Source organism: Bicyclus anynana, chromosome 7 (assembly GCF_947172395.1).
Source record: "Bicyclus anynana chromosome 7, ilBicAnyn1.1, whole genome shotgun sequence".
Taxonomy (NCBI): Eukaryota; Metazoa; Arthropoda; class Insecta; order Lepidoptera; family Nymphalidae; genus Bicyclus; species Bicyclus anynana.
In genome coordinates, this window is record NC_069089.1 from 10,101,956 (window position 1) to 10,125,416 (window position 23,461).

At 38.1% G+C, this 23,461-nt stretch overlaps 1 protein-coding gene across 1 annotated transcript in view; it reads left to right on the top strand.

Moving 5' to 3' along the window:
• Nucleotides 1–22,781, top strand: part of LOC112053307 (blood vessel epicardial substance-like) — a 47,797-nt gene extending 25,016 nt beyond the window's left edge. The window contains exons 2-8 of the mRNA XM_052882486.1: nt 3,686–4,044; nt 6,874–7,076; nt 8,077–8,271; nt 13,633–13,741; nt 16,845–16,956; nt 19,933–20,115; nt 20,404–22,781. Of these exons, the coding sequence (XP_052738446.1) occupies nt 3,739–4,044; nt 6,874–7,076; nt 8,077–8,271; nt 13,633–13,741; nt 16,845–16,956; nt 19,933–20,115; nt 20,404–20,615 (1,320 nt within the window). The 5' untranslated portion in view covers nt 3,686–3,738 and the 3' untranslated portion in view covers nt 20,616–22,781. The remainder of the gene's footprint in view (nt 1–3,685; nt 4,045–6,873; nt 7,077–8,076; nt 8,272–13,632; nt 13,742–16,844; nt 16,957–19,932; nt 20,116–20,403) is intronic.
• The last annotated feature ends 680 nt before the right edge of the window (nt 22,782–23,461 follow it).

The following is a 23,461-nucleotide window of genomic DNA, read 5'->3' on the forward strand; positions in this document are numbered from 1 at the left end:
TTTTCTTTATTATTCTTTACAAGTTAGCCCTTGACTAAAACCTCACCTGATGATAAGTGATGATGCAACTAAGCTAAGATGAAAGCGGGAGCACACCCCTTTCGGTTACTACACGTACCGGAACGCTAAATCGCTTGGCGGTACGTCTTTGCCGGTAGGGTAATAACTAGCCACGTCCGAAGCCTCCCACCAGCCAGACCTGACTATAACAATTCTAAAATAGTCCTTACAATTACGAGTTTTAGTTACACCGATTTTCTCGTGGACAAAATCGCGGGCGTCCGCTAATATAAAACAAATTCACACCATTGCATAATTTCAGAACGACTTAGGTGTAACTTGGCACAGGTATAGGTAAAGTCTAGAATAGTAATAGACTACTTTCTATTCTGACATTCCCACTGGAATGGTATATCTACCGCCACCGGTAGTGATGAATAAAATCGTATTTAAAATTAATTTGTGCAACAGAGTATCATTATTGATTCATTATTAACTAGCGGACCAGGTCAAGCTTCGCTGTGACTCATGTGCACTCTACCCTACCTTGAAAACTGCGAAAAGTCCCATATAAAATTTCACCCCCTCTTTTAAGGGGTTGGGGACTGATACTGACAAAAAAAATGATGCACGGTAGTCACCAATATTTAGCTTTCTACCTGAAATATGTTATACAAATTTCCTTTCTAGACACAAAAAGTAGCCTATGCAGGTCTCCATCCTTTCAAATATCTCCACTTGAAAAATCACCTCAATTCGTCGTCCGTTTTGCCGTGAAAGACGGACAAACAAACAGACAGACAGAGACACACACACATTTATTTATAATATTATATATTAAGTATGGATATGTAAAACCTTCCAAGCTTGCAGGTGTGCCAACAAAATGGAATTTAATTTCATGAAAAACGACAACCGAAATTCTATACTGTCGCTGGCATATCGGTAGTTTCAAAACTTTAGATGAATAAGACATGACCGCAGCCAACATATCCAGAATTAATATCAAGAAATATAAACTAGAACTTTATATCTAAGACTAGCGGACGCCCGTGACTTCGTCCGTGTGGATTTCAGCTTTTCACAAATCCCGCGGGAACCATGGATGTTATTATATACATATAAACCTTTTTTTATTTTATTTTTTACAAGTTAGTCCTTGACTGCAATCTCACCTGATGGTAAGTGGTGATGCAATTTACGATGGAGGCGGGCTAACTCGTTAGTAGGAGAATGAAAATTCACACCCATTTCGGTTTCTACACGACATCGTACCGGAACGCTAAATCGCTTGGCGGTACGTTTTTGTCGGTAGAGTGGTAACTAGCCACAGCCGAAGCCTTCCAACAGCCAGACCTGCACCAAAACCTCAACCGGCCCAGCTGGGGATCGAACCGCCACTGAGGTCGTCAAACCTTCCTCTTCACTCACTCTATTTATTAAAAAACACCGTATCAAAATCCATTGCGTTGTTTTAAAGATTTAAGCATACATAGGAACAGAGAAAGCGACTTTGTTTTATACTATGTAGTGATGATCAAGAAAGGATATAACTGTGGTGTAACTACACTATATGAGGCCCGTGGAGGATTTATTGAAAAATGGTCATTATGTGTTTTTTTTTCAAAGTTAGATTACTTCTCTGCTTACAATCTCTCGGGCCGTAGGTGTTAAGTAATTGGAGGTATTTTGAATTAATTTTATTATTAAACACATTATACTAATTACACAATTTTGATTTAACACAGAGAAGGTACCTTTATATTACAGAGTACTTTATCATAGAATATAAACCGATTCAGAAACAGATAAAACAATGAAGTTACGCCACTGGGATGATAACATTTTATTTCCTTTACGTTTCCATGACCTTTTATCTATTCATGTATTCATTCTATTTCTGTACCATTTGTCAAAATTGCTCATGCATGCAATTTAACAAAATAGCATGTTAACATATAGTTCTTAATACAAAATAATGTTACTAAATCAGAAGAGTAAATGTAACTATTATAAAAATTATAAGAAGGTAGACTTAAAAAAGACCGATGTACTTAATTTTATAGACTAAAACGTAGTCTGGAAGTTGTGGTAAGAAGTTTTTGTTTCTCAAACAAAAGGAGAAGGTAAGGCGACACGTTTAGAACCGATGTAGGTATATCACTTTGCTAAACATTTCAGTCTTCAACTAAAAAAGTGTGTGTCAACTCCGACGCACGAATGGAATTTACTCTTTCTCATGTTGGTGTATGCTGCGGGGCAACATACACCTATTTAGACTGTCGAGTCTAAATAGGTGTATGTTGCCCCGCAGCATACACTATGTACGCCTGAAAAGTGAAAGATAGGTTGAAGAACAGGTTGCGTACAAGGATTCTTAATGATTCTTAAGAAGTAAACTCCAAAAACTTATAAACTTACTTCGTCAACTTTCTATTTCGTCTTAACTACTCGCTCATGTATAGCAATTTGTCACTGCAAAGACATTGCTTCTTCTTAACTGTATTTTGTTTCATGGAACCATCCTACAGTTACAACACTAGGATAAAGTTTTCAGTATATCATATTTTTGAAGCTATCTAGTTAGAAAAGGTACCTACCAGTAGCGAGCACTCCATAGATGCATAAATACACTGCATACCCTGAGAATTCTTTACGAACCTGTATTGAAGGAAGAATTTTCTATTTTTTTAAGTACAACTTTTACATATGGTGCCTACACGAGTTTTTATTCTTGTGCACGCCACTGGCAGTATGGGTACATGATAACCTGTTTTTATTTACTTTACAGAACGGCGTGCACTTCATAGATGCACTACCTGCTCTGAAAACTCATTAAGTACCTGGATTGGAGAACTTTTCCATTTTTAACAATTTATACGTGCCTACCCAAGTTTAAGCCTTTGTGCACGCCCCTTACCTGTCTTTACGTTTCGATGACCCTTTCAGTAGCGTTAAGCTAAACGTCACCACGTCTGATGTCACAGATTTCCTTCAGTTTAAAACGAAAATGCATGTGAAAATGGTACGGTATTCGTGACTTTTAATCGTCTCACATGGGTGGCTATTATGCAGTCCGTGTTGAGATTACGTCCGCTTGGCTACCGACATTAAATGTAAGGCTTTAGTTACGAACGATTTAACATTTGAGTAACTTTAGATACTTTGGTAACACTGACAGTTGATTTTGAATGTTTATTGAGCGATAGTCTGTGACGGGCCTTAAACGAACACACACAATAATAAAAAGAGTAATTTTGTGTACCGTTGCCCAAAATTCGTGATACGGCGTACTTAAGTAGTATCCCAGCAATGTTACAGTAACTATTTCTCTAGGGGGCATGGCTTAAGAATCGGTACTACAATATGTGGCGGACCTTAGATTATTAGGCCAGACATTACTTTTATGTATGTTCTGTATTTACACGAAACGTAAGCGTGAACTTTTTTAAAAATTCTTGTCTCTCTGTCTGTCTGTCAGGGCTAATCTTTAGAACGGCACGACCGATTTGAACGGGACGTTCTCTGGAAGATAGACGAGGTTATTGAGCAACGTATCCCGGAAACTCCGTGGCTTTCGCGGGATCTGAAACTGAATTTCACGTGTACGCTAGCAATAAGTACCTATACTGTTTTGTTTTAATATAAGGAACATTATAATAAGGGATGGAACATTTTGTTGCAGCTAGGGTGGTCGCAGGTGGCAGGTGGCGCGCGCGCGGTGGGCAGGGAGTGGTAATGGAGTTGGTAATACTGAAAGCGCGAGCCCAACTGAATCGTCTCGCGTCGGAGCGGCGCGCGGCCAAGCAGCGCCCGGGGCGCGCGGGCGGCGGCGCGCGGGCGGCGGGGCGCGAGCGCGGCATGGCGCCCGCCGCCCCCGCGAGCGCCGCGCCCTGGCTCAACGCCACGCTGGCCTACAACCTGTCGCTCGCGCGCGTCAACTCCACGCTGGACGACTACGTGCTGCTGGGCAACTCCAGTGATGAGCACGACAACCATTGGTTCTGCGCCAAGTGGTCCAGCGCGCAGCAAGACCTCTTCCAGGTGACACTCTGCCTACCTCATTAATAATAACCGAAACATTACAAGTCTCATCGCCACGCTGGCCTACAACCTGTCGTTTGCGCGCGTTATCTCCACGCTGGACGACTATGTGCTGCTGGGCAACTCCAGTGATGAGCACGACAACCATTGGTTCTGCGCCAAGTGGTCCAGCGCGCAGCAAGACCTCTTCCAGGTGACACTCTGCCTACCTCATTAATAATAACCGAAATATTACAAGTCTCATCGCCACGCTGGCTTACAACCTGTCGTTTGCGCGCGTTATCTCCACGCTGGACGACTATAAGCTGCTTGGCAACTCCACTGATGAGCACGACATACATTGGTTCTGCGCCAAGTGGTCCAGCGCGCAGCATGACCTCTTCCAGGTGACACTCTACCTACCTCATTAATAATAACCGAAATATCACAAGTCTCATCGCCACGCTGGCTTACAACCTGTCGCTTGCGCGCGTTATCTCCACGCTGGACGACTATATGCTGCTTGGCAACTCCACTGATGAGCACGACATACATTGGTTCTGCGCCAAGAGGTCCAGCGCGAGCAAGACCCCTTGCAGGTGACACTCTACCTACCTCATAAATAATAACCGAAATATTACAATTCTCATCGCCACGCTGGCCTACAACCTGTCGCTCGCGCGCGTCAACTCCACGCTGGACGACTACGTGCTGCTGGGCAACTCCAGTGATGAGCATGACAACCATTGGTTCTGCGCCAAGTGGTCCAGCGCGCAGCAAGACCTCTTCCAGGTGACACTCTGCCTACCTCATCAATAATAACCGAAATATTACAAGTCTCATCGCCACGCTGGCCTACAACCTGTCGCTCGCGCGCGTCAACTCCACGCTGGACGACTACGTGCTGCTAGGCAACTCCAGTGATGAGCACGACAACCATTGGTTCTGCGCCAAGTGGTCCAGCGCGCAGCAAGACCTCTTCCAGGTGACACTCTGCCTACCTCATCAATAATAACCGAAATATTACAAGTCTCATCGCCACGCTGGCCTACAACCTGTCGCTCGCGCGCGTCAACTCCACGCTGGACGACTACGTGCTGCTGGGCAACTCCAGTGATGAGCACGACAACCATTGGTTCTGCGCCAAGTGGTCCAGCGCGCAGCAAGACCTCTTCCAGGTGACACTCTGCCTACCTCATCAATAATAACCGAAATATTACAAGTCTCATCGCCACGCTGGCCTACAACCTGTCGCTCGCGCGCGTCAACTCCACGCTGGACGACTACGTGCTGCTGGGTAACGAACTCCAGCGACGAGCAAGATCTATTCCATCTTAACTAGCTAATGTAATCAATAGCCTTTTTTTTAATATGAAAAATATTCCCTTGCCTTTCTAAATAAACCAAAAGCCTATGTTATGAGAGGGTGTAGCAATAGTCCAATGGGCGGGGATCGAACCCAGATCTCTCGTGTATAAAAATCTTTTTATCGGTGGTTAGAATAATCTATTTCTTACAAATATTTTTTTTAAATGCTAAAAAATGTTTTTAGTTAAAATGTCATAAGTACGTCGATAATAATATCAACATGTCTATTCAACAAAACGCCTACGCCTACTTAAATAACTAGGGAATTAAATACTTACCAAAGTAAATTTCATGATGAGGGTAAATAAAATCTATATCAAAATAAAGTGAGGGTAGCCTTAAGAAAACTGGACGTGTATAATTTTACAGGCTAAACACGTAGTCTGGAAGTTGTGTTAAGAAGTTTTTGTTTGTCAAACAAAAGACGAAGGTGGGTAAAGCAATGACGACACGTTTAAAACCGATTAAGCACATCAGTTTGCTAAACATTGCAGTCTTGAGGTAAAAACCTTATAAACTTACTCAGTTTTTAAAACTTAACTACCTACTCGCTCAGGTACAGTAATTTATCACTGCAACAACATTAAAGTTCATGCTTCTTAACTGTATTTTATTCCACAATTTTTTTGTAACTTGCAACATAGGTAATTAAATTAAAAAGCATTATTATTATTAAAATAAGCAATAGGCAACCTGCATCCAGCTGGATGCTGGATGCAGGTGGCTCAGTATCGTGATGTTTGGAAGTCCCTACAAAAGGCCTATGTCCTGCAGTGGACGTCCATCGGCTGATATGATGATGATGATGATGATGAAGCAATAGGAAAGCTTTTAATGTTTTTTTTCCTTCGACCAACACTTTAAGAATCTTTCGCTTAACTGCTGAATCAAGAGTCTGATACAGAAGGCACTGATTCTTGAGAGGACGCGTTTTGCGAAGAAGTTACTCACTCTGCAGCCCTGACTGCCAATTTACTTGGGCACTGAAATGTCCAAAATGAGGGGATTATTATAGTATTTTATATTTTGTATTTTATTATCATTGCTAAAAATTTTAAAAAAGGAAATTTTAAATGAGAGCAAAGTAAAGCATTTTAATTTTCTAATAGTTTTCATTCGTTTCATTCATCAAATACTTAGGTACATTAGATGACAGAACCCAAGTGTTGTTATAGAGAGTTACTTTATGACGCGTCAACACTCAACTTTCTGCTCGTGTTCTTCTTCCTGCATAGCCAAAGTTTTGGATACCTGATCTAATATGGTATACTTGCTGCTAGAAGTAAATTCAAAGTCTTTAAGCAGGAGATATTTTGTGGCTCTCGCACCGACTTTTTCCCCGGCTGAGGTCCCATTCAGGAGCCTACGTCACTTACACAGTATTTTAGTCAGGGATTGCCTGGTAGATATTGCGTATAGCAATAATTCTGCCTTTGCATGCTTAACGTAAGTCTAAATTATTCATTTTTGTTGAATCCTTAGGCTGCAAATCTTTGCTTCGCGATCGCATTCCTGGCGCCCAAGAGCTTCAAGCAGAGCATACTGGTGCTGCGCGCGCTCATAGCGGCGGGCGCAGTGCTCATGGGCATGTGGGCGGGCGCCGAGGTGTGCGCGCCCGACGTGCTCGCCTGGAGCCTGGCGCTCGTGCTCGTCAACTCTATTCACACTGTCTTCTTAATTATAAGGTAATATATTACTTGCTTGCATAAATATAAATGGTGGCAGTAGGCGGTAGGCGTCGACGACGTTGAATCATGAACGTTTACCAAGTAAGAGCCCGCGCAGACTAGAAGTTCTGCACGCCTTAGATGTGCACGAAGAGAAATTTTTCAAACATGATAACTTCTACATGCAGCTCTCTTTGTCGTTCCATAGCAATGAAAAAGAAATAAAAGTTAAGCAACGCTTAAAGGAAGGAAAGAGTAAGTCCTCAGACATCAGCGCTCGTCTAGTCCGTATTTAGTTGAGGTCCCAGTGAATCTGGCTGCCAGCATTGGCTTCGTCTAATCCTACCATTATATGTATGTCTATTTTGTTGGGATGGGACGAAAGAGAGAGCTAGATGTAGTCAAAATTATCACGATAACTCTTGGTGTGTATTTTGGGCCTACAGGCGTTCTACTCGTACGTTCTACATTTCGCGTATTAAATTCCGTGTTCTTTGTAATTATCGTAACTTTTATATTAAGAGGCTATTCTGTAACGATGTATAACTCGCAAGTGCTACTTTCGAATTCACCTCTATCTTTCTCTTTCTAAAATGGTGAATTCGAAACTCGCACAAGCGAGATAAACAAAACATTGTTACAGAATAGCTCAGATGGTCTGACCGCCTGCTATCAGCACGGAGGTATCTATTTACAGAGAGGCTAGTGGAGATGATATCGCCGACGTTTGATGCCGTCACTGCCACTGACCATCTCCGTCTTATAATATGTATAATATAGGAATTAATAACGTTAGCATCAGATTAAATTTCTTAGTTTTAACATGTAGCATTTTTGTATAGTTATTCTAGACTAGACTATACGTCCCATTTAGATAGTGACCTATATTGCTTTAGAGTTTAGATAATTTAACACGTTCTACTTAGTACACAAATAGGATTAAAACGTAGATTTCAGGGTTTCAAGTAGATTTAAGCATCTTTAGTTTCGTGATACGTTTTAAACAACATTTCCTCAGGTTTCTTCCGCCGGCGTTGTCATTAGAGCTGACAGATTTGTACCTGAAACTATTCAAGCCTCTGAAAGTGAATAAGAAGCACTTTCAGGAGTTGACGCGAGAAGCGAGACTCATCAGACTAGACCCGGGCGAAGCGTACGCCGTTGAGGAAGTGACGCCAGCTGACGAAAGATTATCAATTATATTGAAGGGAAAGTATGTATTCACTTTCATTTAGATAACACCTTACCTAACAAGGCAACAGAAATAGCGTGAACTAGACACAAGTGTCATCTACGAGTCAACGTAGTCAACGAGTATCGATGTCATCGATGGATAGGTACCTGACTTTAGAGTTTAGTAAAACGATAAAAAAGCTTAGGAATAAAATGATTTAGATTGATTTTAATTTTTAAACAAATAATACTACAATAAATGTTAGCAAAAATGTTCTAAATTAAAATTATAGTTAGCTAAAGATTGTCTACTTTTGAAAGTGTGTTTGCCGAAAACGAAAAAAAATTAGGGTATAAATAGCTAGTCATTTCACACCTATTATTAATTATACTTGTTCTTAAATTAATAAAAAAGAATATGATTTTATGAACAAAAGTAACTTGATCTGTCATCTTAACACTTCCAAGCCAAACTAGCTTCCCGGAATATATTGAATATTCAGGGATTTCTATTGGTTTAGGATCCTAAGTAAGGTAGGTCCTCCCCATCTTACTAGATGGAAATTATATTTTATTGAATAAAATAACTTGCCTAACAATCCAATAGGCTCCATCACTATAAAGATCGTAGGTATACGACATTTCTATTGCCTTGTTACCTGACCTATATTTTAAAATAAGTTGATACGCATTGCAATTTTTATGTCAGCCACTTACGATCAAGTAATCTCACATGCCTGCAGCGCTAACGACTTGACAGCTGATAAAACTGATCGTGTGTTGGTCGCGATTTGCATGACATCATACCGATCGCGACCAACACAGTCGTCAGTGACTGACATTAGAAGACTTTAGAACAATTTAATTCTAGATGATTAGGTTTGCGTAGTGGTTCTTATTCAAATGGTTTGGTCGTACACGTCTTTAAATATAAGGAAAGGCTTGGCCAATATCTTTAATGTATCTGCTTGAAGCACACATCAATTTTCCAACCTCGCCGTTTGGGAATACCTACCGTTATTTAGTACTGAGTGTACGACTATCATTTCGTATTTATTACACGTAGATATTTTATATACACATACATGAGTTACCTTGTAAATATTATTTTTATATGTAGGTACCTACCTCAGTAGCTTTTTTTAACGATTATCTTGTGTTAACAGTAGAAAGTAGGTTCAGTAGGTATATGTTTTTAGAGTTACTAGCGGACGCCCGAGACTGGAATTCAGTTCTTCACAAATCCCGCGGGAACTATGGATTTTCCGGATGAAAAGTAGCCTATATCTTAATCCAGAGTAAAATCTATTCAGCCAAATCTCTTTAGTAGTAGCGGCGTTAAAGAGTAACAAACATCCATACAAACCTTCGCGTTTATAATATTAATAAGAAGTAGGATTTAGAAAAATATTCCTATCTGAGTTTACAGTGCATATGAGCTAGTTCTAAACTACCTAGAAATAACTGTATCTCGCTAGTTCACCCGCTTATGTAACGAGCGTTACCAAGGGAATATCGGGATTTTATTTCAAACTATAGTAATTACTTGTACCATATGTACCATATGTATGTAATATACTTGTATTAATGTATTTTGTGATACGATCATTTGCATAAAATCTGTTCAATCATTTTGGTGTTACTAATAAAGTAAAGTAACTTCCCGACTTTGACTACCGGTGATGAGTCCGACCTCTTAACCGTTGAGCTATTGTGGCTCTTAAAACTTTAAAGGTAGGTCACATTAAGTATCTAGACATATGTACAAATGATGATAAACATGGTACCAATTTTGTTGTCGAACTATGTTCAGAGTTCAGACAGAACAATTATGCAACGATCGCGAAGATGTAGCACCGCTATTTGCTGCACGTTATGTACTTTACTCGTATAATAGGCAAAGCGAGCAATTTTCTTCGCCCACGCAAGTCGGCTCGCGGTCAAAATCTATTCTATTATAGTGTAAGAGTCTGCGATAGCCAGATATGCTTCATTTTATGAAAGCTGAAAAAGGGAATGCCTGTCCCCGGCCCGGCCAAACAACCAACCAACCCTCACCACCTGGTAATTTACTTATATTAAAAAAAACTTTATAATTCTACTTCAAAATGAAAAACCATTACTTAAAAAAAGTTTGCTACAACGTATTACAACAATTTCAATTCAACTTTAATTTGTCCCCAACAAGGGACAAGCAAATATCGTTGACCATACAGCCTGAGTTTTGCGACATTTTTTTGAGGACTTATTATGATTGGTTTGTTTGTTCGTTTTCTTGTTTGTTATGATAAAATTATATAGCTTCGAATGATACTTCGCTGCTTTGCTACACCGGCGAACTTTTCGAGCAAAAAGAGTGTTAAAAAGAAATGTTTTTTTTCTTCAAGAGACGTACTTTTATTAAACCAATAAATTAACCAGATCCTAATTATACACAATAGTATCGTCTACATAATATACTATCGGCCGACGTTGTAGGCCGGTGGGCATTTCCCTTTGTCAGCCTATGCTAATACTATAGCTAAGTAGGTATGGTAGCTAATTATGGAGTTTGGATTGTGGTAACTTTGGAAAGTAGCAGGTTTTAAGATTTTAGACCCCCAACCGTCCGACACAAAGCGTATATTTTTGGTATATTTTTTTGGCATAATAGGAGTAATAATATCCACAGTCTCGCCAGTCTTTTAATTTCGCGGTAACTCTTCGAAAAACACCGTTAAAGATCAAACTTTAAGGATTACTAGCGAAGAGTCGCCATGAATTTCAGGATCTATCGAATGGAAAAACGATCCTCATTATATCTTGAAGAACCTATTTTTGTATAGTTTCTTTAAGTTATTCCTCGGCAATTGAGGATATGGACATTATAAACATGCTGACGTACAAAGCTGACCTTTCAAACTTGCTTTACAAAGCTCTACCTTCGTTTTAAGTTCGTCAACCCACATTGGAACCTCATCAGCTTAAAAAATTCCGTACTTACATATGGAAGGAGCATGTTGTCAAACTGCTGTCAACTTTCATAAAATGAGGTATTTTTGGAATCCCCAGCTGGGGATCGAACCCAGGACCTCCGTCTTATAAATCCTCCGCGCTAACCACTACGCCACGGAGTCGAAATCGAATCGAAGTCGAAGAAGTATATCTGACTATCGCAGGTTTTCGTTCTATTATAAGTTTGCTCGAAGCTGTCTGGAATTTTGATGCTGCTACTTGAGCCGCGCCAGCCTTTGTATCGCCAGTACAATCCAATATTGTTGTACAATGTAACCTACATGCATGCCAAAGAAATATTACGTCATTTGCAGCTATGAATATGCAATTTATTTTATTTATTTAACGTACATACAAAACATTGCAATTTATATAGTAACACAACAAAGCTAGCCATACCATTTATAACTCAAGCACGGCTGGCACTATGAACTAAAGAAAACTTGTTTTTACATACATTTTGTATGGAATGGCTTTCTATAGTATTTATTTCGAGAATTTTGATTTTGTACCGTCGTGTCAACGTTTCGGACAGAACAACGTCTGTCCTGTCCTGCCTGTTCACTTTTTTATTTATTATAAGTATTTATTTAACATTTATTGCAAAATATTTATCATTAACAACCCACATTTTGCTCATTGCTAAGCACCAGTTTTCTCTCAAAATGAGAATGGTTAGACTAATAGTCCACCACACTGGCCCAATGCAAAAACATCAAACGCCCAAAAATTTCCTCATGATGTTACTCCTTCACCGTTTGAGACACATGATATTTAATTTCTTACGATGCAAATATCTGAAAAGTTGGAGGTGCATGCCTCGGACCGGATTGAACGCCTCCGAATCAAAGACAGAGGTCATATCCACTGGGCTATCACGGCTGTATATTACGATGATAAATTATAGTTAGTTTAGTAACTTTACTCGGTAATATAATTAAGGATAGCCATATTTTGTAACGTTTTAACTAAAACTAAGCCCTATGTATTTGGTAGGTTTTTCAGGGTTGTCTTCTACTATTATTTTATAAATGACTAGACAAAGAAAAACAAGCCTATAGCTATAGATTAATCTTATAAAAATACGTAATCTTTAATCTTATAAAAAATCCGCGGAATGCAGGTAAATGGCATATCGAACAGTCTAGTTTAATCCACCAAGTGTACTGTGTCCATAGTCATAACTTGTATTATATGTACGAGTATCTATTAAATTATTACACAAAGCTGGATACGTTTCAACTCTCGTAGGAGTGTCTTATTAAAGCTTTATAAGTTTCTTGAGCTCAACTTTTATAGGTCGTAAAGTACGACATACGGTTCAATAAACTACACGACTAGACATGTCCTCCATTCGGGATATCCTAAGCCAACTTTTGTTTCGAACATCTCAAGATTTGTATTTTTTTTTTATTTGGACAAACACAGCGCTATAACAAAGTAAACGTAGGCAGTATTATGGTTACTAAGATAGCTGATGAATATTTATTTAATAATATTAATATTAATCAAGAGCTAAAGAGGAATGCCCATCCCCGAGCTAAGCCAACCCCCAACAATTTACTTATATCGAAAAATATCTTGATAATTCTACTTTAATAGTGAAATCATTACTTTATCAAAAAATGTTTGCTACAACGTTTTACGACGTTTTTAATTCATCTTTAATTTGTCCACGAGCTAAAATAGTTGACCATAGATATATAGAGCCTAAGTTTTGATACTTTTTCATGACTTGTGATTATTATGTTAAGCTTGTTGCTAACAGAAAAATTAATACAAAAAAAAATAATACAGCTTCAAATGTTACTTCGCCGCTTTGGTACACCGGTGAACATTTTGCCCCAGAAGAGTGATAAACAAATGTATTTTTCATTAAGAAACATAGCCAATTAATTAACCAGATCCTTTTATTAGGGGGTATTCCTGGGTTCCCTGGGCCGACATTGTATGGGCCGGTGGGCTTTGTGGTATTGTAGGGGATAATCTTTGGATCTACTAAACCGATTTCGATAGTTCTTACACTAATAGGAAGCCACATCGTTTGTGAATGTCATAGACTTTATCCCTATTTTATTCCCGTATTCTCACGGAAACGAGAGATACGCGGGTGAAACCGCAGGGCGTCGGGTAGCTACATATACATGAGTACTTATAAAATATTTATATAATACCACCCAGGCACTGAAAAACATTATTTTTTATTATACAAACATTTTCCAGTTGTCGAAATCGAACCTACGGTCTTGGATGCAAAAGGCAGAGCCACTACCCACCACTCCGCTGATACAGTTTCATTTTGAATAGTTCTAAGATTTATAGACACTTGTTAAATGTTGCGAATGTGAACATAAATACATCTAAAAGTTTTGTAAAAGCTTAACATAAACATTTTCTCTTCCGGTAGGATGCGAGTGAGTTGTGATGAAACGCTTCTACATTATATACAGCCTTATCAGTTCGTCGACTCGCCCGAGTGGGAGGCGAACCGGGAACAGTCAGATGACGTCTTCCAGGTAAGATAAGATATCTTTCAAACCGGAAACGGATTTACGTAATTAAGATATCGTTAGATTTGTCTTAATAACCCAAGTGTTCTAAACAAGGTAAAGTTAAAAAAAACCAATAGGACGACTGTGAGAGATGAGTAGAGTCAAGATGAAACAAATTTTTTTTAGAATATTGCGATATGGGTATCAAATTCAAGGACTCACCAAGGGAATTTCAAAATGGCATATCATAACCATATTAAAAAAAATACCTATAATTAGAATAACGGTATTTATTAATCGCTATACAAAATGCGCGAGGCGGATGACTAGTGCGAGCAAGTTAGGCAATCGTATTTTTATTTATGTATTTAATTATTGACTTGTTTACGAATCAATAGGCTAAAATAATAGTTACTTGAAACATATTATAATAAACTAGCTGACGCCGCGCGGTTTCCCATTCCCGTAGGAATATGCAGATAATATATAGCCTACGATAAATGGGCTATCTAACACTGAAAGAATTTTTCAAATCAGATCTGAGACTAGCGCGTTCAATCAAACAAACAAACAAACAAACAACCAACAAACAAACTCTTCAGCTTTATAATATTAGTATAGATGTTACAGTAACATTCGCTTTGCCATGTCACGCTATTTTCAAATAATATTATCCTTTTTCCAGCTTGTCACACTTTATCACCATTACGTTAACCCCAAAGCGCATATTATCCGTAATGCCAAAGGGATATTAGAGTGCCATACGTATTAAAAACAAAATATTGTTCTAAATTTATATTTATTAAACGACTACCGCTATGGCTACTTAGATGAGTAGAATAGTAGTTAGGTAGCCATTACAATTGCATACTCATTAAGTAGATTATTGTAATGTTTGTTTGGTTTAATTATGTGTTTGAATCACAGAATACATAATTAATAAGTTTAAATCTAATTGGACATTAGGTTCATACAATATTTCCATGAAGGAATCATGAAAATATTATTTTTTCTATAGATATATTTCTTAAATATGGATCTACTGAAACCGATTTTGAAAATTGTTTTGCCATTACAAAACCACGTTATTTGTAAGTGTCATAGGCTATATTTTACTATCGTATCGTATCGTATTTTCTCGGGAACAGGAACAACTCGGGTAAAAGCGGTGAGTGTCGCCTAGTTTTATTAAAAATTCAATTACGGCAACATTTTCCTTCCTTTCCTTTTTATTTCTTTTTATTGTTTTCATTCTTAATCAAAGTTTTTTCGTAATTTATGTACTGAACACCCAGGAGTCATTAGTTATTTCACCAGAAGAGTTATTATTTGATTTTTTTATATAAAACCCACAAAAAACTAGAAGTGCACATAAAATATAGTCTTTCGAAGTTTGCACAAATTGCGCCTGATGAAACCAAAAGGCTAAAGCGATTTATTGTGAAGAGATAATATCGTGAACCAAAAAAAAACCTCAACACGAAGTCGTTGCACTTGAAAATATCCTATGCTATCAAAAAATCAGTTTTTTTAAGGAAAAAAACAAAAAAAAACAAAAAAAAATTATGTGTATAAAATAATTAATTTTCGAATGAATTTTTTTTTGTGTATTGTTATCTGGCATTAACATCGGGTTTTTATTGACCTGTAACTTTATACTCCCACAGTAATAAAAACCTAAACGTAACTTGAAAACTCAGAATTATCGTAACAATTTAAATCTAAATAATTTGTTTATTGTACGCGATTTTTTAACCGACTTCAGGAGGTTTCGAGTCTATATTTTTTTTTGTGTGTATGTTACCTGATTACTCGAAGTCGCTTGGACCGATTTGAATAATTGTTTTTAGAAATTATATAAAAGAAAGTCGGGTTTGTTACAACACTTATAACTCGAGATCTGCAGGACTGAGTTGAGAGTGCTGAGAGTGGCTCCAAATTGGTGAAGAGGTAGCTGAGAACTGGAACATAGGAAACTTAGGGTAGGCTTGAGTAGGAGTATGGTAGGGTAGGGTAGGGGTAGGGTGGGAGTAGAATAGGATAGCTCTTGAGAATGAATCAAAGCGAAGCTTGACCGGATCCGCTAGTAGATATTATAATTTTCTAGCAGACTGCAGACGCCGTTATGCCGTTACGCAGACGGCTTAAAACCGGTTCAGCTTATCCAGAGATTATCCCGGACAAACAAAGATACAGACAGTATTTATCTGCCTCTAATTTTATTTGGATTTTCCTTTAATATCAAAGCTAATAAAAAAGCAATATGCGTAACCCCCGCGTGGCGCGTAATGACAAACCTCATTGGCATTCTGCACACGATTAACTTAAATAATTCCGGCCGTAGACATGAATAATGCATGGGAACGGCGACGGGCGATTTATCAAAGAAAATAATTGCGATCTCATCGAATTAGCTAAAGATCTAAATCCGTGAATAGCATATTATGTACCTAATATTAGTAAATTGAAACGGTTTGCGAGTAATAGAGAATAGAAAAGAGGAATTATTAAAATACGAGTTCATTCCTTATAGTAGGGGAGCCCGGGATACAAAATTTGCAGTTTCTAAAGTGTCATTGGAATCGATAACATTTGGTAGATTAGATGATAGAAAGAATAAATGGTTATATACGATTTTCGCTTTCAGCGGTGGGGAAACAAACTACAGACTTTAAAGACAATTTTTATTACTTCGGCTTACTCAAATCATCAGAAAACATGAGCGATTATTCAGGAGATTAGTTAATTCAAAATTAGTACAAAATTAGCCGCGCTCGTGGCTCGATAACACAAATATAAGGGTTTTATTTTGAAACTTTAGAATCCTCCCATTCTATTGCGTTATGCTCAAATCGTCAGATTTTCGAAATGCACTCTTTTTAGCTATCAACTCACCGACCTTATCTTAATCTGACGTGCTGGTTGAGTATTTCTGAAGTTAGTTTTTTTTTTTGGTTTTGGTTGCTCTAAACGTACCCACCAATATTAAGGGCTCATACTTGGACTTAACAACGTGCAAAGTATACTCTTTTATGTTCATCTGCCGCGCTCGTGTAACTTAAAAAATCCCCTCTTCGGCTCACCTACTATAAACATTAACACAAGTGATTGGTTTCATTGGTTCCAGGTGACGGTGGTCGCGGAGGAGGTGAGCACGTGCGTATGCTGGCCGCGCATGCGTCTGGAGCGCGTGCTGCGGCACCGGCCGGCGCTCAAGGTCGTGCTCGACTGTCTCATAGGTCAGTCGCCTTAGTTCCAGGTGACGGTGGTCGCGGAGGAGGTGAGCACCTGCGTGTGCTGGCTGCGCATGCATCTGGAGCGCGTGCTGCGGCACCGGCCGGCGCTCAAGGTCGTGCTCGACTGTCTCATAGGTCAGGCGCCTCAGTTACAGGTGACAGTGGTCGTGGAGGAGGTGAGCACGTGCGTTTGCTGGCCGTGCATGCGTCTGGAGCGCGTGCTGCGGCACCGGCCGGCGCTCAAGGTCGTGCTCGACTGTCTCATAGGTCAGTCGCCTCAGTTCCAGGTGCCGGTGGTCGCGGAGGAGGTGAGCACGTGCGTGTGCTGGCCGCGCATGCGTCTGGAGCGCGTGCTGCGGCACCGGCCGGCGCTCAAGGTCGTGCTCGACTGTCTCATAGGTCAGTCGCCTCAGTTCCAGGTGACGGTGGTCGCGGAGGAGGTGAGCACGTGCGTGTGCTGGCCGCGCATGCGTTTAGAGCGCGTGGACTGTCGTGACGGTGGTCATTTTCCAAAACATAATACGACCAACTTACTCGTACATTGAAGGTTCTTACTTTTAAATATTGCAAAAAAAATAGTACCTACTCGTATAACATAAAGTCAAATTACGCCCAAGATATTTCGTGTAATTTAGTAAGTCTTAATGTCAGCTACTATTTTGTTGAGTATGTACTCTGTACACTGTATATACAGGGAGATACTTTTATAGTGCACAAATTGCTTTTTGTGCTTCTGTATCGTTAATAAGATATATTTTTATGAAAAATATTGTTTTTTTTTAATTTCCCACTACAAAAATGACAAAATAATGGACACATTATTCTAAAACGTGCCACAGTGCGCACGGCGGCCGTTAACCTCACAGGTGAGCGTTCTGATGATAAAATCCATAATACCCTTAAAATCCGCCTTAAATAATATCTTCGGTGAATGGTAACCTCTTGTGACTTTTCGTTCATGTAAACAACATTAGAATCGCGCACTCCAAAAAAAATCTTAGATGTTTGTATGTACAAAATATGTATGACGCACGTCATAATCATCAAAATCAACTGAATGAACCTGAAGAATGTATTTGATAAATAGGATGTCATTAATCGATTCGTCGTTATCAGAATGGCGTGTAATACATTTTCTCTTGGACACATAGATTAGCTAGATTAGAGGAGCCTAATCTTTTAGTTATTAGTTTATTCCATAGTTTTGATCGATTACAAGTTAGATTGATTATAACAGAATTTCGGCTACGTAAATTATTAAAATAGGCAAAGATTTTAGTAGAAGTAAAAAAACTTATTTAAAAGGTATATTCAAAACTAGCTGACGCCGCGCGGTTTTACCCGCTTGGTTCCCGTTCTCGTAGGTATACAGGGATAATATATAGCCTATAGCCTTCCTCGGTTAATGGGCTATATAACACAGAAAGCATTTTTCAAATCGGACCAGTAGTTCCTGAGATTAGCGCGTTCAATCAAACAAACAAACAAACAAACAAACAAACAAACTCTTCAGCTTTATAATATTAGTATAGATTTGTCTGTTGGGTGTTCATAACTAACTTAATCTTAATATATAAATATGAACGACCACTCATCAAGAAATATCGAAAACCGCTTAACGTACCAAGATGAAATTTGGAAGAGAGGTAGTTAGTAGACGTCCGCTTTATAGAGGTCTGAGGGCCAGATTATAGAGGTCTGAGGGCGGACGAAATCGCTGGCGTCCAATAGTTTTTCTATATAGCCTTTCTTGCCTTGCCTTAAACCAAGTGGTAACAGAAAGCAAACAAGACAATAACAAATAATATAATTTTATTTTCGGAATTGAAACATCACTTTCAGTGGAAAATAAAAGAAATTATTGAGCAATATAGAGGCTCTATAATTAAATCAAAGGGAAAACTAAAAATTAAAATGAAAATTGAAGAATTGTAGTCGACTTACTAGAAATCACCAATCGAAATCGGCAATGATGATGTTCAACTTCTTAACCCTGCACTGCGCGTGGCCCGACATGTATGTGGCCAGTTTATATTTTTCTGGTCAGTCTATACCTTCAAAGTCAAATCAATTAATACTTTTTCCTCCAATATATTTTTGCAATATAATAAGTTATATTGTAAAATAACAATAAGTTAATGATGACAATTGGGATCTTAAGACTTGTAGGTTTTTATATTATTTCTATAAAACATATCGTTACATATTAGGCTTTTACTTTTTGGTGCGCAATGGTATCTAAAGAGAGTTTTCATTTTTCTCCCAGGAACGAAATGTAAAAACACTCACAATATATTTTTTCTTTTACCAATAAAATTGTGTATACACATTACACATTTAGTAAGAATAAATTGAAAGCTTTTGTTCCTTGTGCGGCTGAATACGTAGCAATTTCCCGACACAATTAATGTATTTCGTTCTCCTTTGGTACTGGAATAACATGTTCGTACTGAAATTAAATAGGCATTTACGTAGAAAGTTCAAATTAATGACTCAGCGAATCACATATTTGATCGTAGTAATAATTACGTATATTTAATTCTTAAAATAATGGATGACTTACCTACTCATTTATAATTTAGTAATTCGATTTAATGATGACTTACCTACTCATTTACAATTTAGTAATTCGATTTAACTTACAAAAATAGTAACTTGTATAGATAACTTGATGGCTAGTGCACATTTGTAGATATATTTCAATTTTGAATTAACAACATTGTTACTTGCCACCGCCCATTTTCGAATGCCCCGGGATAATTGCGCCACAACCTCCATAACGCATCGCCATTAGTTGTGGGTTATTACTTATAGCCTTATGATGATGATCTATATAGGTAGTCTTGTCAAGATTAACAGCTCAACGGTAAAATTATTAAATAATAATTAATATTATATTAAATAATAATATTTAAGAAAATATGTCAAATATTCTTTAAAAAATCGATAAAGACTGAGGTTTCTCGTACAATGTTTCAGGTAAAGATATAACACATAAGCTGTACTCGGTCAGCGAGGGGCTGAGCGCCGGCGTGGGGGTCGAGGGTGAAGGCCCCCCAGCGCACCTCACGCGCTCCGCCAGCGTGGACGCCGTGCACGAGGGTGCGCGCGGCCGCCTTCGCAGCGCGGCGTGGCGGGCTAAGTCCACTACACACAAAGGTATATAGTATGTTATTATTATTAGTACTAATAAATTTCGTTTTTTCATTTTATTAATAGGACTCGTTTTCTTAAGGTACTCGTAAATTGATGTTTTTCTTTATTTCTGTAAGATAAAAATTTTTGGATCAAATGTGACGCTTTCTAAATTCTGTCGGCCTGCTGGTAAATTTCGCGTATTTAATTATTGACCAATGAATCCTTGAGGGAACTTTCTCTCCCAGTTTAGTTCTTACTTTCGGGGGTGAGGCTTCTTCACCCGTGGGTCGGATTTTCATTGCATGTAAAAATGTATTGCAGGGACTTCGTACTGGCAGCCGATGGTAGCGCGGCAGTTCCTGCGCCAGTCGCCGTTCAGTCGCGCCGCCCCGCCACGCCTGGTTGCGCAGACATCATCCGCGAGTCTGCAGCCCGCACGCCGCAGCCCGCCGCGCCGGCCCGCTTCCTTCCGCCGCGGCCGCGAAGTGAAGTTCGCTGAGGTGGCGCCCGAGCCGGCCGTGTGACGCGGGCCGCGGCTCCAGCCCGAGCTGGTGCCGCTGGTCGCGCCCGCCTCTCCCCCCACGCGGGCCCCTTGACCCCCCGCCGAGCGAACGACGCCCCACACTACTGACTTTTAGACGCATAAATGGACTTTCAAAAGCCTAGACCCGAATTAGAAACGACCTTCATTTATCTATTTAATGGATGAAAAGTAGATTATACAAAGTGTACTAAAAATATATTGCGAGTAGGTTGCCTAGTAAAGCCTAGCGCGCATTGAATCCTAGCCAGTATTATAGCTGCGCGCGGTGCGACCTATAATAGTAATAATAATAATAATTTGGCCAGCGATAATAGTTGGGCTAGAATTTTTTAAACAATCTCGTCGCAATAAACTTTTGATATAAAACACTTTTCATACATTAAACAAATGGATGAAGTCGTTTCTAATTCAGATCCTCATAAACGGTTTGATTTCATTTCAAAACCATGTGGAGATCCGCAAAAATATTGCTCGATATGACTAGAGAAATAGAAAAGAACACAATAGTTTATGTTTCAATATTCTTAATTTTATTCTTGAATATTTTTGTCCAATTCAGTCTTTTCTATTATTTTATTGCATCCCTATTTAGAAACAAAATGTATTAACAGTTATTTTTTTTCAATCTGTACTGTATGTATGGGGTGTTAATTTAAATACTTGCGTATGTTAATTTCATAAAATTATTATTTTTTATTGAATTATATTTTTGCGGGTCTCTAGAAATTCCAAAATCAATATATCGAAAACTATCGAAGTTAATTTCGCAAGTTAGAAATGCTATACCTATTTTATAGAAAAAAATCGAGCTTCCCATATTAAGTGTATGCGTTCAGTGAATAGTTTCGTTCGCTCATAACGAATTTGTGAAACACTCGAGTGCTCACAACTGAGAAGTGGCTAAATTATTGTGACTAGTGAAATATAGTGATGTATGTACAACTGGACTGCGCAGTGACAGTGTTGAATTATTAAAAAGTGTAATTATTGTGTGAGATGTAGACTAATCTAGTTAGAATTTAATGTATTTTTATTATATCTTATTTTGCATAAATACCGCTCAATGCTCTAATTTTTGTACTGTTCAGATCAGAGATCGCTATAGAAAATGACTGATACAATACTCAGCTGTAGTAGACCAATACAATGCAGAAGTAATACAAGCCTATCTCATGAAATTTATAGCCGAATGGAATGGAAGGGCGTTCCATATTTTTAAAGACAACTTTTTTTTTTAATTAAAATAGATTTAATTAAATTAAATTATTAATTTAAAAATATATTTTTTTAGTTTCATCTGATACCGGATCTCATTGCATGTTCAATACCAACATACTTTTGAAAAAAAATACATCAAAATCGGTTCAAACACTCAATTACAACAAATCAAACCATTATAGGGTTTTTAATAGAGCTATATTTTTGCAAAAAATGTATTTCTGTAGATTCGCAAATCGCTTGTTCTGTGTAAAACCTTGACGTACTGCTTACAACGAAAAACGTCTAATATTAATGACTTTTCAATTTTATGTATCTACCTTATGGTAGGTAATAATAAAATCAGACTGAACTGTTTTTATAAGTAGGTATCTTAGTAACAAAAAAAAACAGTCATTAAATAGTAAAAATGTTGATAATGGGCATGTACCTAACAATATTTTTCTGGATGTTATATTAGATAGCCCCTTTTCGTAAAGATCATAAATCTTTGAGATAAGTTAATATCTTAGAAGACTCGGATCTTTATGAAACATAATTTAAAAGTGTATAGTTACCTAAGTATCCCGAAATTTAAGAAACATTTTAAATACAACTGACCCAACTGACACGGGTTTCAAAGATATAATGACGAATGCATCACTGCTACAAGCAAACTGTTCACAACTTTTAATGTATTATCAGAAGTGCACAATATAAGAATTAATATTTCACATACAAGCCAAACTTACAGCTGAAGCTTTTAATGGTCACTTTATACGTCATACGCGTGAATCAGATGGTATACTTTCGATGAAAAACTCAATGAAAACGAAAAATTTTATATTAAAAATGTAACAACTTTTTTCTCTGTATTTATAATGTTTATCTTTTGAAATCTATCAACTTTCGTTTGGACATCGTGCTCTAAATTACGATATATATACTCAGAGGCACAATCATCCGCCCACTTTAATATGACGCGAGTATATTAAAGTGGGTGGATAATTGTGCCTCTGAGTATATTTTGTCTACTCAAGTAAACTTTCTGATTCTTGCGAAGATCACTAACATTATTCACTATCACGTTCTTTTTCCTATAATTAGATGTCATCACACATCACTGTAATGGTAAAAAAACACTATTATCAAGTTGTTGGTGTTTAGTTGTTGTTGTCGTCGCTTCGTGACTGTACCGTATCAACACTAGATGGACAATTAGTGTCCATATTACCAATTTTATTGTATGTGTTTCGTCGAACTACGCTTCGACGTTCAATACGTACCATGCAGGCAACGTGTAATAAGGACATCACATAATTCTACATAACTTAATTCTCTATGGCTTCAATATAACAACATAATTACGATTTCACTGCATAGCCATAGAGGTTACACTGTATTCAGAAAAACATGTTAAAGCATTAGTTAGAGTTACTAAAATCGAATCGAATTTGTTGCAAAAATATTTACAGTAGATTGAGCCTCGGGACAGATGTTATATTATTATAAAGACTTTTATAAATCTGAAAACAATAACTGTTCAGTAGATAAGTTAAAAAATAATGTAAATAATGTAAAGACGTACTACAATGTTATCTACAGCTCGTGCGGATTAACTTGACACCT